Raw genomic sequence first — 14581 nt, forward strand, 5'->3', positions numbered from 1 at the left:
CCGTATGGGCAGAAAGGAATTTCAGTGCCTGTATGTGGATTTCCATTTGGTTTCAATCATGTGCAATTTCCTTTTATTTATTTAACAGGGTAGAGGGATTAACGACTTTTCCCAAATCCTTTAACACAATGGCAGATCCGTCAGGAAGCTAGGAGTTTCCACGTAGTCTCCCCTTGTGCTAAGTCAGAGGGTAAAGTGGGGTGGTGCATCAGACTGGAAACAGGGTGCACCCTTGACAGGCGCCATCGGCAGGTACGTAGCGATAGTCTCAAAGTTGGTCGTGGCTCAGGGATATTCAACTGTTTTGTCCTTAAGGTTAAATTACTGGCTTTATGCATGGTTGGGGAAAATACTCCTAGTGTGTTTTAATCAGCGTTCACATAGCAACAGCATTTCAAAGGCTACACTGAGGCATAACTATAATTGATTGCAAAATGTCTAATTTATATCCCTTGTAGGCTATGTACAAGAAGTTTAGTTAGTCAATTTCTCAAAGTAGGTCAAATATCCCATCGATTACATCTTCCACGACATAAAGAAGTAAAACAAAACCAGTAGATCTAATTGGGGCTTCCACCTACTAGAAACTGGACTGAGTATAAAACATTTCTATTGGTATTTTAGTTTTGCATGGATATATCAAATTATATCCATAGGTACTGAATGATTTGTAAGCTCATATACAAGAGGTCTTCCAAAAATTCATGGAAAATACATATTAGAAAACAACTATGCATGGATTTCAAAATCTTTTCACCAAAGTAAACATCTTTTAATTCCATTTTCCATGAACTTTTTGAAGTGCCCTCATATTTTTCCTATTCACATTGACATAGACATTTGTCATTCTGTTGCACAGGGATAATTTTTATTCTTATTTTAAGCAAGTTTGGAAATAAAATGAAAATTTATTTTAATATGAAAGTCAGTTATGAGGTATGTGTATGTACACACATGTATATATAATTGAATTTTTGTAAACTTTATATTTGTGCTGTCAACTTTGAAAAAAGTATCCGTTTATCACATTGAGTTGGCATTGTACAGAAACTAACAGCCATTTTGGTCTAGAAATGTTAAACACAATTTTTTCCATTTGTACAGGGGTAACAGTATATTAAATATATAAGGGCTTCTCTATGTAAGTGTGATTACAGAAACTAATAAAGTATTCTCTTGGGAAAAAAGTTATGGAATTAAAGCAAGAAAAACTATTTTGAGCAGGACATTTGATATTATATTTAATTCTACGTAACCTTTAAAAAGGTTTTCTTTTCACTATATTGGCTATCATATAGTTTTACAGATACCCCAGGATTACTCTTAAATGTATGGAAAACAAAAGGATAAAAGAAAAATAAAATGATTTATCACAGGAGAGATATATAGGTAAATGACCACAGAAACAATTTATGCACAAGTTACCTTCGCTACAAATAAAACAAACGGTTCAATATCCAAACCTTAGAGATAAAATGAGGTCATGGACAATCATTTAGGAATGAATGAGTTGGAAGAGGGGTGTTGCGTGAAAATGCCAATTAGCAATGAAATCAAGATACAAGTGTCAAGTAAAAGTCAATTTGTTAATTAGCTGCTCATCCGACATCATTTCAAGTTTCTTTCAATGTAACCACTGAGCGTATGCCTGTAGTGATTATGAAATTCATACACAAATTCGCAGTGTTCAGATCAGGGAAGAGAGGCTGCAATTCAGCAATGGAAATGAAGAGCAATTAAATTTGAAACATCCCAAGATTTCTTGCATTTAACAAGTGGCAACTTGTAAAAGGTGTAAAATAACCAACCAGGAGTGCAGAGGAACGGGTGGCCCATATAATGAGCCAAAAAGCAGCAAATGACTAAGAACTCTACTGCTGCCACCGGCTCCTTCCAGCTCCTCAATTCCAAAACTACATGCAACCTGAGCCGTAAGCTGCAGAACTTCTTAAAAAATAAAATAATGCAAAACACTCAACGGGATAGCAAACGCTGGACATGGAAGATCCCGTGCAAGTCCAATTGGAGGTTGGGAATAAAGTGCTCTCAAGTACCTAGCGGGGGCTCAGGCGATATCCCGATGCTCTGCAGAAGAGCCTCCGTCTCCCGCCGCTTCCGATCCAGGTCAGAGTCATCCTGGACAGGCTCTTTCTTCTGCTGCAGATCCGCCTGGAAAATGCAGACGTCGGTAAGAAAAGCGAGTGGCACAACCAAACGCACGCCTGGCGTGAGAAGTGAGTGGTAGACAAGGCCAGGCCAGAGCCGTGGGCAGCTGCAGTCACATGTACAAACAGGATGGAAAACCACACGACCGCACCAGTTACTGATTTCTGATCCAGTGCTCTCTCCTGTGGTTGAAGGCGTTCTCCTGCTTCTATCACGTGTACGAAAGCTTCTCTCAACTGGTTTTGGAAGAAACCATCAAGGCCAACGACTGCTGACTGGGAATATAACTGTAAAAAAAATCTATCTGCCACTTTGTCCCTCTGGGGCTTCAGTTCATAAAATGAGTACGTGGAATATCTATGACGCACTCCTGGGGTTATGCATACAAGCAATGGTTGGGACCTGGGTGAAAAATGAAATTACTTATGAGAATCTATAACTGTAAAATATGTTATTTTTATTGGTGCTATAAATTTATTACAGTGTAAAATAAACCAGGTTAAATCTATAGTAGGGTAGGGGAGCAATATTACTATAAGTGTTGTTACTAAAAAAAATAGGTCTTGTTACTTGGTTCTGATTGTCATAAGATTCCATCGTACATAATAACTGAAAGAAGAAAATCATCATGGAGAAAAATATAGTACAAAATGTCAGAAGTGCCCTGCAGAAATCCAGTATTAAAAAATACATCACATGGGCTGGCACTGTGGCACAGCAGGTTAAGCTGCCGCCTGTGGTGCCAGCATCCCTTATGTGTTTCTGAGCCAGCTCCCTGCTCATGTGCCTGGGAAAGCAGGGGAAGATGGCCCAAGCACTTGGGCCCCTGCTACCCATGCGGGAGAACCGAATGAGTTCTTGGCTCCTGGCTTCAGCCTGGCCCAGCCCTAGCTGTTGTGGCCATTTGGGGAGTGAACCAGTGGATGGAAGATTTTTTTTCTCTCTGTTTCTCTCCATCCCTCCCTGTGACTATGCCTTCAAATAAATAAAATAAATCCTTTAAAAAACGGTGGCAGGTGAGCCTCTTAATATCTGATTCTATGCCCAAGATGTGTTTCTCTAGGCTAGTAACAAAGTAAAATGCAGATGAAAGAAGACCAATGGGGAATTTAAAAACTGTGTGTGGTCTCTTCCATCCTCCATGGCACAGTGCTCACTTAAGGCAAGGTGTCTGCCCCGCCTGTGCAACACTGAGATGCCGTGTTTGGGGTGCAGTGATTTCTGCTGAGCTACAGAGGTGCAGCAGTCTACAGCTTGTTGGACACCTACTACTCAGTTATCAGACACATCCCTCTCCCCTAACAGGTATGGTACCTCCCTCCAGGCACGCAGAGCACATTTCAAAGCAGTGAAACAAAATTTATACGATGGCCCGTAAAGGAGAAAGAGTTCATGTAGGTTTTGACCTGTTCCCGCATGGAACCTGCAGGCTGATTATAAGCTAAGTGCATCTTTGCACACGACCCTGGACTCCACATCTCTGTTACTGCTCACCTGGGGCCTCCAACAGAGTCATACTTTTGAAACCCATCTGCCACCAGAGGGAAACCACCATTTAGGAGGTCAATAAGAGCTCCATCTCAGGTGCCATCACACGACACAGAATTCTTTAATTTCTATGAGTGACAACATCAAAGTTCATGTGTTTTCTGCCCCAAATTTGAACATTAAGTTATGGAAGCAAATTTCAAAGTCTGTGCATTCAACATAGGAAAATATAGGACTAAGATGGGAAAGAAAACTTTCAGAGTCAGGATCTAAATCAACATCGCTTGTCATAAAGTTGACAGAAGGATGGAAGAAAAATAGGGGAACTGAAAGAACTGGAAATTCTTATAGCAGTGACTGAATACAAATGAAAAAACTAAGATAGACAAAGTTCTTGTTAGGAGTCCAGCATGGAATAGTATTCTGTTATAGCAAGGAGCTATGCTGTAACTGAACTGTCAGCTTTACCATGAGGGGATCCTTGAGTATTCTGTTCACCAAAATATGCTTCCACAAAGATAGAGGAGTGTCTGGCACAGAGTAGATGCTCAATGAAACATGTTGCATCAGTGGATCAGTATCTGCTTTTGGCACTTTTTCTTTTACAGAAACTTAGAAGTATACCTTCCGTAGTCAGGCCAATTTCCTCTACAGGTGCCTCATTCAGGAAGCCATTTCACTTGTCAATGTTGGAGCAGAGTCATCTACATGTCTAGTGTCTCAGCCCCCCACCAGAGCCACTTCTGTATTCTAGCAACAACAGGAAGAAAATGTTTAACCTTCTCTCATTCCTTCAAAACAAAATGTACTGAAGTATCAGTAGATACTGAGAAGTCCTAATGGAACTTACACTAAATATATAGAAAAAGATCTGCCTAATCTTTTCCACTAGAATAAACTTAGGGCATTTTATCAAAAACTTTGTCATGTCTGTCCTACTCGGAAAGGCACAAGATCTGTATCTGTTTTTTTGTTTGTTTGTTTTCTTGAGACATTTTTAAACTTTAATCAGTAAGCTTTCATGAAACATGTTAGACATTCATGTCAACTTGAGTAATCATACATTGTGCAAAAACAGTACACCTGCACTTCGTCTACAAAATTCCATCTCCGAAACTCATGGTGCCCCTGCAACTCACGCTCTGCCTTTTTTAATTCTCAAGGAAACAGGCAATATTAAAAAAAATAGCATAAGTGGATAGGATAGATGTCTACCTAGATAAAACAGAAGCTTAGGAAAGCCATCAGCTCTAAGCTGACGATGGAAAATGCAACATTAGATAATCAGCGCTCATCAGAAACAGACAGCTCCTTTCTGTTACCGTGAGCACCGCGAGTGAGACAGTGTGACTTCATACAGCACAGCTATACCCAGTGCCCTCATCTTGAAGCACTCTATATCCTGCAGAATCTTCTGTTTTAATGACTCAACAAGGAGTAATTCTGTAATACTATTAATTAAAAATTGGCCAGGTGCCTTTCCCAGCAAGTGTTATTTCTGTTTGTAAGGCATGATCACGGCTAAGACCCAGAGAGAATCATCAAAGATAGAAAACCTGTCAGCTGAGAACTGCCAATCATTTTAAATGACAGTTCCAAGCACATTAGAGGGACAGGTGAGGGTGGGCCAGGAACCCCTGCCCATTGTAATTTCCAGCAACTCAGAGGACAGCCAAGGACAGGATGAAACTTCAGGGTGGCCCCTGTTACGCTCACCTCATTGCACTGAGGCCCGGTTTTCCTGAAATCAGGGCTGAGTTTTAAATGGTGGCTGCTATATTTATTTTAAAATCAGATTTCATCTTTAACACCACAGCCAAGAAAGCAGTTGACATCCAAAAGGGCAGAGAGTGGTAATTTTATACATGTACATAGTTCTCTGGATTCTGTGTAGATAGTCAACCTGGGTGGTCCTAATTTATAGTTTTCAGAGCTGGGCATAAAAAAGTCACCCAGTTTAGCGTTCAGGAGTATTTTCTTTCTTCTGCATTCTAAATTTATTTGTTTTTTCTAAATTGTAAGCCTAAAGAAAGTTTATAAAAATCAATTCTATAAGCTCCAGGCTATTTCTAGCTCTCTACAAACAAAATGAAAACTAGAAAAATCTTAAGCTCGGAGGTCAATGGCAGTGGCCCACTGACTCAGGGTAGAAGCCCGCAGAGTAGAACTCCTGGTGCTTGGGAAGACCTGCCCCACGTGCTTACTCGTGACTCGTCCTCCAGTTCTTCACTGAAGGTCACCCCCAGGCTCACAGGGGTGCTGACGGTGACTCCACGGTGACACACACACAACCCTTCCCTCAAAAGCTTGGAGTCTTGGAGAGCGGCAAGATGGCGGAATAGGAAGGGAGCGCATTGATAGTTCGGCAAGACACAGGTTAATAAAAGTGGAGATACTGCAGGGTCAAGGAAGAGTAGGGGAAGAAACAGCAGAGGAAACTCTTCCAGAACTAGTGATTCACAGTGGACCTGCGTGGAGAGCGTGGGAGCCCAAGTTCGGGACACCAGCGGCAGACTCAACACACCAGCGTTGGAACGCGAGGTGATCCGAACCTCAATAGCCCGAGACACCAGCGGGCAAGCGGAAAGAGGAGACTAGAGGGAAGGAGGCTTGAAACTCCATGGGGAAAAGTTCACCAGGCTAACTAGAAGAGAGAGAGGGAAAAAAAAAAAAGTGACTGATACGGACACGAGTTTCTCTCTCTCTGCTCACCTCTCAAAGGCTAGCAAGACAAAGAGCAGGCGCCATTTTGGACATACATCATAAGCAGGGCGACCTCAGGTCTGCACCAGCCCTGAGCCTAGCAGAAAAACCTGACTCTGGGGGGAGGGGTGAAATAACAGGAGATTAGGATCTAACTTGGCAACCCAGTGGGAGACTGCAGGAGAATTGGAGCCCACACCAAGGGCAGCAGAGATTCCCTGTGTGGTCCTTGGGAAAGAGCCTCCGATATCTGGCTCCTGTGGGTATATCATTCGCCTGCTAACTACCTCCAATTACGTTCAGCTGTGCAGAATTACTTCCCTTTTGAATCAAAAAAAAAAAAAAAGAAAGAAAGAAAGAGATTTGCCACGCCTAACCTGGGAGTGTCATCTTTGACACACCCTCAACCCTGAGGAACCAAACACAGCTCTCAGTCCACACTCATCTCAAGCCTCTAAGGCTCCACCGAAAGCAGACAGTCCACTTAATATAGAGCCATAGTGTAACAAGAAAAAACACCACAGTGAAGAAACCAAATATCTCCAACATGCCATACAACAAATGCAAAAACCGAGGTAACAAGAACAAGGAAGACACTATGACGCCCCCAAATGAAAAAGACACCCCAATTCAAGATTATGAAGATGATGAGATAGAAGAAATGCAAGAAGCAGATCTCAAAAAATTGATAAGAACATTAAGAAGTTCTCAAAAACAAATTCTTGAACTACAGAAATCCTTAATGGACAAGATAGAAAATCTCTCTCGTGAAAATGAAATATTAAGGAGGAATCAAAATGAAATGAAACAACTAGTGGAACAAGAAACTATGATAGTGACGAGAAATCATAATGAAATGAAGAATTCAATAGATCAAATGACAAACACATTAGAGAGCCTTAAAAACAGAATGGGCGAAGCAGAAGAGAAAATATCGGACTTAGAAGACAGAGCACAGGAAAGGAAACAGGCAAACCAAAGAAAAGAAGAAGAAATTAGAAATCTAAAAAATATTGTCAGGAATCTACAGGATACTATTAAAAAACCTAACACTCGGGTTCTAGGAGTTCCTGAAGGCATGGAGAGGGAGAAAGGATTAGAAGGCATTTTCAGTGAGATACTAGCAGAAAATTTCCCAGGTTTGGAGAAGGACAGAGGCATCTTAGTACAGGAAGCTCATAGAACCCCTAATAAACATGACCAAAAGAGATCCTCACCACGACACGTTGTAATCAAACTCACCACAGTGAAACATAAAGAAAAGATTCTAAAAGGTGCAAGAGAGAAACGTCAGATTACTCTTAGAGGATCTCCAATTAGACTCACAGCAGACTTCACATCAGAAACCCTACAAGCTAGAAGGGAATGGCGAGACATAGCCCAGGTACTAAGAGAGAAAAACTGCCAGCCCAGAATATTATATCCTACAAAGCTCTCATTTGTGAATGAAGGTGAAATTAAGACTTTTCATAGCAAACAGAAACTGAAAGAATTTGCCGCCACTCATCCTGCCCTGCAAAAGATGCTTAAAGATGTGTTACACACAGAAACACAGAAACATGGTCACCAATATGAAAGAAGGTAAAGGAAGGAAACCTCACAGCAAAAGATCACAGGAAGCTCAATCTCTCTTTGACATAGAATTAAACTCTGATGCTCTGTTAAAGCAATGTGTTAAAGTAATCTATTATGTTCTCTTGATGTCTGTTATATTCTAATTGTTCAAAAACAGCTGAATTTTTATTAAGAGCTATGGGTTATTTAAATATGTGCTTATTTTCAAAGATTTGAATAATCACCTTGTAACAATGATCAAATTTGGTCTATGTTATGTCATGATTTTAAGGAATCTTATTTCAACCAGATATTTTGGATTTTGAGCCTTCTTGGCATTCTTGACAGGCATTCAAAAAATCAAAGTTTCAAACAATCTGGACTCTAAAATTTCCAGTAAATCCTGCATTTTGTTTTTTCCAGTTTGGGCCCAACTGAAAAAATTGAAGGACCTATGTCTCTCATCTTATAAAGACACCAACTAATCAGGCTATTTGGATTATATTAGAAGTACTGTCAAGATGTGACGTGGTACCAAATTTTAAGTTTCTATAATGGAAAATGATATTAATACAAATGTTTGAGAATTAAAAAGTCTAATGATTTTGTGTTACTAGACATGATAGTTATCTTAATGAGAAAGCCCAAGAGGCCTAAAGGGTTAAATACTTGTAAAATCCTACAGGTGCTTTCAAAAATACTGTCAAGCAAGTGCCTCTTGTTGGTTGATGAGTTTATAATTTTAAACATGGCGACTTAGAGTTTTTTGTCATCCATAGTTATATATGATGTGCTGCTCATAAAACTAAAGTGTTGTTGGTTCTGTGTTTAGCTGTCCTCCTATAGGTTCCTATGGACTTTTTCCAGCCACTTTTATTGTATTCAGTACTTTGGGATGGCTCTGTAAACAGATGAAGCCAATAATGTATTAACAGTACCAACTGAGAGAAAGTACGGTTAACTGAGGTTACTAAAAACAAAAAGCAATTCAAATCAATTGGCAATCTACAAAAAGAGTTAAAGATTTTAAAAGCTATTATTTAAATTGCTATATTGGTCTATTATGCTATGTTATATGTTTGTACATATTGTATGTCCACATGGGGAAATTTTATTAAGAGTTGTATTTTAAATGGCTTATAGATAAGATTGTCCATAAATTTAAGCTGCTAAAATCAATCAAAGATACATTTTAATTTGTGTGACCTGAATCTGTGTATCATATGTTTTAAATGTGTTGGTAGAAAGAAACTAAAAACATTTTAGATGGTTGTGCTTAAGTTTACTGGTTAAACAAACTACACCATGTTAGATATTTAAGAGGTGTTTTCAAATACATGATTCTTAAAATTTATAGAAGGCATTGGACCTTCTGGTAAATGTTTTCTTAAGTTGTTATCTAATGGTTGAAACTGTTTGCTAAGTATTCATGTAATATTGCTATTGTCAGCAAGCGATCTAGGACTTGCTCCCTCATTTCTCTATTCTAAGCCCAACTTGTTCTTTCATTTCTCTATTCTCTTCAAGGTAGGAAACTAATTCTATTATGAAGGAATCTGTAGGATGCACAATTTAATCTTTAGACCTTATAAAAGAGATGGCTAACATTTTTCTGTAATAGCATAGCCAAAATAAGAGCTTAAATAATAATCTCATAGCTAGATTCACTTCGCCATCAGCGAAGTATACAGTAAGTAGAAAAAACCTCCCTTTCAGACCAAAGGGAAAGAAAGTTTTAAAGTGAGAATATAATTTTCCTCATGGGCATTGTCTACCTTAGAAAAACTACTACAGAACATGCCTGTGACTATAGCCTTGTAGTTCAGGCCACCGAAGACTAGAGATGGGACTTGGGCACTCCCTTGACTTGCATCCTCTGGTCTGCTTTAACACAAACCAGGAGGAAAAGAAAGCTAGGCTTCAGAGCAATGGGTGGCAGGCCTATTCATGGCTGATCTGTACAATGATCTGCCCTCAGGCCAGTCCACTGCAGTGGCTTTCCATGTGGTAAGCCTGGGCTTCAGCAGAAGTCAGCTTGTGAAGAGCCCTGGCAGCTCTGCCAAGAGTTGGATCACTGGAAATGGACCTGTCCTGGAGTCGAAGGATGCCCAGGTCAGAGCCACAGATCTTATTGGATCTAAGCTGAAAAGCCCTTCACTCAGCCCAACTTCCAAAGTGACCACTGCAGCTGAGGGGATGTTCAAGTAGGGTCAGCAACATTGCAGGCAGAACTGTAAATTTCTTGTTAGAGATGCCCCCTGCCTTTACCTGGCCAGCTCTCCTCCAAGGCCAGCCAAGTAATGAAAGTCAACAGAGTGCCTTCCCCTAGGAGGTTCACACCTCCCTTAGGATATACCCCATGTGAAGAGATAGATAGGTCTGGGCCTCTTAACTTACAAGGCCTAAAGCCCAACAGATTATTATCAAGCCCCTTCTATCAGGTTCTATTTGCCTCTCAATTAGAAAACTTAATTGTAGCTTAGACAGCACCTTTCTTAGCTCCTCTAATAATGACTCTGTCCTTTGTTCTAGACCCTGTCTAGCGCACCTTGGGCCTTATTCCTTTGTAATCATAACCTCTACTCTACCACCAATGGCTCTACTCCCAACCTGTGTGTACTGATGGTCCTCTTCCCCACTTAATGCTGTATAATTGTTCAGACCTGGTAAATGGCACTCTTAGGATCATTGGTTACTATCCTCACTCTGTCTTTTATGACCTTGTCTACATATGATCAGAGTAGGCAAACTTGGGAGGCTTCCATAGCCTTGGCAACTCATGACGAGAGCCTAGGGTGGTTACTGGCGCCATAAACTAGTGTGTCAATTTGTTGGGTCAACAACAGGAGCCACTGTGCACCTGCTTCTCATGTGGGATCTCTGTCCTTAATGTGCTGTACATTTTGATTTAATGCTATAACTAGTACTCAAACAGTATGTTTCACTTTGTGTTTCTATATGGGTGCAAACTGTTGAAATCTTTATACTAAATTGATCTTCTGTATATAAAGAGAATTGAAAACGAATCTACGTGAATGGAAGGGGAGAGGGAGCGGGAGAGGGGAGGGTTGCGGGTGGGAGGGAAGTTATGGGAGGGGGAAGCCATTGTAATCCATAAGCTGTACACTGGAAATTTATATTCATTAAATAAAAGTTTTTAAAAAATTTAAAAAAAAGCTTGGAGTCTCTCAGGAGAGAAAGGTCAGCAAAGGGACAAATACGAAGCTCTGGGCTAAGCAGCTTGAGGCCCAGGGCTCATCTAGCTAGGGGTGGAGAGGGGCAGAAGAAACGGCATTCTGGCAACAGTAACATTTCAGATGGGAGCTGAGAGATGGTGGAAAAGAGCGAGACAGAAGAACGGGGAGAGTAGGGGAAGAAGATGCCATGAACTCCAGTAGGAGAAGGTGTGCTCCCTAGGTATATGCAGGAGCCACAATTAGCCTGGTAATTAGGACACCAGAGAAGGCACGGGAGTCCCACCTCAGAACACCTGGGTTTGATCCCCAGTGCCAGCTCCCCATTCCACCTTTCTATTGACACAGAAGCTGGGAGGCAGACGTGATGGCTCCAGTGTGGGTTCCTGCCGCCCACATGGGAGACTGTGGTTGAGTTCCTGGCTCATGGCTCAGCCCAGATCCACCTTTATGGGTATTTGGGGGAATGAACCAGTGTCTGTGTTTAAGAAATAAATAAATAAATTTTAAAACAATAAAAGCATTCTGTCAGCTGCTGAATCCAGCTGGAATGTGGATATTAGGGTGGAAAGCAATGGAAGAGCAAGGGTCATACAGTTCTGCCTGTCTAGGATCACTGTGAATCGGGGATGGGAACAGTGAAGAATGACCTCAGGTTTCCACGGGACAACTGGCTGGCTAGGGGGGCCTTCCTAAGGCTGAAGATACACCTCTGGGACCCAGATTTCTCGTTTAAAAAGAGAGATCAGAATAGGTTATTTCTAAATGTCGTTCAGCTATAGAATGACAAACTCACATGAAACCAAGGGCCTTGGCAGGGTGGGGGGAACTATTGCAATAATGGGGTGTTCTGGGGAGGTGGCCTTGCCTGGAGAGAGCCCGTGGAAAGGAAAGAGCCGTGCCAACTGCCTCCGGTCACTTCCCCAATGACTGATGCTGGAGCCCAGCAAAAGCTTTGCTTCCCAACCCAACTCCGGTGCAGTTCTTTGCTCTGTGGATCTTGCTAAGTCCTGACACAAGTCCACAAGGAGAGCAACACTCTTTCCTCCATTTACAGACAAGAGAACAAGCCTGGAAAAGCTCTCCCGCAGGGCTGTTGTCTGAAGGACAGAGCCAAGGTCCCAACTCAAAACCCTGCGGTGTGACCTGCAGCTTTTGCCATCTTCCGCACAGCACAAAGCAAGCCAGAGCCATTGAAAAATGACGCTAAAACAGGACCAAGGACGGATCTTAGTGCAGGAAGGCGATGGGTCGAAGAGGGCGAAGACTCAAAGCCAGGACAGACCTTGATGGTACAGTCCAGGGCATCCTGATTTGGAATCAGAAGATGGGAGATGAGGAGCCTGTACTGTCACATGACTCTGCACAGAGGGCTTGGTTATCAAAGGCATAAAGCACCCTGTCCATTCAGAAATGGGGAAACAAAGACTTCACGTGACTTTAATTTTGAGTGCTCCAGTGTTCCAGGCACCCCATCACCTTCTACCCCTAATCTTCCAGGACTACTTCTTTCTTTTTCTTTTTTTTTTTTTTTTTCTGTGTAACAAGAGAAATCTCCACCATCAGGCAAAACGGCTTGGGGTAGAAGCAAAAAGGGGTAGTCTGCTTCTATCACTCAAGGCTGTCTGTAATTTCTCCAAAGCGTGAAAAATGAAAAAGATGAAGCAGACAGCACAATTTGGATCACATCACATTTTGTGGTAATTCTGTGAAATTTAAGTCGGATATCAGAATGTCAGTTTAAAAGGAAACCGGTTATTAGTAAAGGATAACAGGTGCTTTAAAACTACAGTAAGTGTTGACATTTGAAGGGAAGGAAATATAATAACTTAATGCTTTTTTGGCTTCGCATCACAATGAATAGCCCTTCCTTGTCAGTTCTCACCTCTACTTCACTCAAAAACCGCATATATAACTGCAAAGATCTCCAAGGGAAAAATATTATGCACAATGTCAAGGACAAGTAAATGATTACATCAATCAAAGTGCAATGGTAGGAACAGATTCGAGATGCCGGAAGGCTGAATTGCAACTGCAATTATGTTTTACTCTGTTGGAAAATAATAATTGTTATAAATGAGTTACCTTGCTCTCCTGGCCTTGCAGCACGAACAACACTTACTTCGACTGTAAGGCATCAAAAGACATTTTCTCTTTCCTTAAAGAAAAACTATGTAGGGGCCAGCATTGTGGCATAGCGGAAAAAGCCGCCACCAGCAACATCAGCATCCCACAGGGGCTCCAGTTGGGTCCTGGTTGCTGTACTTCCGGTCCAGCTCTTTGCTAATGTCCCGGGAAAGTAGTGGAAGCTGGCCCGAACGTATGGGCCTCTGCCATCCAAGTGGGAGACCTGGATGAAGTTCCTGGTTTTGGCCTGGCCCAGTGCTATCACAGCCATCATGGGGTGTGAACCAGCAGAAAGATGATCTCTCTGTCTCTCCTTCTTTCCCACTGTAACTCTGACTCTCAAAATAAAGAAATGAATTTTTAGCTGGCGCTGTGGCTCAATAGGCTAATCCTCCTCAGGGCGCCAGCACCCTGAGTCCTAGTCCCAGTCGGGGCGCCGGATTCTGTCCCGATTGCTCCTCTTCCAGTCCAGCTCTCTGCTGTGGCCCGGGAGTGCAGTGGAGGATGGCCCAAGTGCTTGGGTCCTGCACCTGCATGGGAGACCAGGAGAAGCACCCGGCTCTTGGCTTCAGATCAGCGCAGTGCGCCGGCCGCAGCGCACTGGCCGGAACGGCCATTGGGGGATTAATCAACGGAAAAAGGAAGACCTTTCTCTCTGTCTCTCTCTCTCACTGTCCACTCTGCCTGTCAAAAAAAATGAATTAAAAAAAAAAACTCTAAGTAGGAAAGCATTTTTGGTTTTTAAACACACAAACATGTCATATGACACACAGTTTTCTCTTTGAACATATCTTTGGCACTTTTTATAACATTCAAAATGTTTCTACACTACCAAAACCAATCGGGGAATTAAAAATAAATTATGAGAGTACTTCACAAAAGCTTATGGAAAAATAGGATTAAAAGATAACATTTTAGTGCAAAAATATGAAATCCATGTGCAGTTTGGTGTAACATGCATTGTTGTGATTCTTATGAAGACCTGTGATAGTTGTGAGATTCAGACAGGAAGAAGATGCAACTCGACAGCAAGGCATGGAACTTGGAGCCAGGAGCCCTGGATTCTGAGCCCAGCAGGCAGGCTGCATTCCATCTCTGGACCTCTGTGCTCTGTTGGCATAAAAGGGGCCTCCGTGCCAGGTATCTCAAACATCTTCCAGGAGCCTGCATCATGGCACGGCCAGTTAAGTCACCACCTCCCTTATGAGAGCACTGGTACGAAATCTTGCCTCTGCTTCCGACCCCGCTTCCTGCTAATGTACACCCAGGGAGGCAACCGGTGCTGACTCAAGTACTTGTGCCCCCGTCACCCAGGTGGGACACCCAGACGGAGTCCAGCTCTGGCCTGG

General features: G+C 42.1%; 1 protein-coding gene across 5 annotated transcripts in view; it reads right to left on the bottom strand.

Moving 5' to 3' along the window:
* DYNC1I1 (dynein cytoplasmic 1 intermediate chain 1) overlaps nt 1-14581 on the bottom strand; it is a 341106-nt gene that overhangs the window by 294007 nt on the left and 32518 nt on the right. For all 5 annotated transcript variants that reach the window (XM_062178067.1, XM_062178065.1, XM_062178066.1 and 2 more), the window contains exon 3: nt 2055-2169. In XM_062178067.1, coding sequence (XP_062034051.1) covers nt 2055-2169 — 115 coding nt within the window. The remainder of the gene's footprint in view (nt 1-2054; nt 2170-14581) is intronic.

The sequence above is a fragment of the Lepus europaeus genome, chromosome 20 (assembly GCF_033115175.1).
Source record: "Lepus europaeus isolate LE1 chromosome 20, mLepTim1.pri, whole genome shotgun sequence".
NCBI classification, from domain to species: Eukaryota; Metazoa; Chordata; class Mammalia; order Lagomorpha; family Leporidae; genus Lepus; species Lepus europaeus.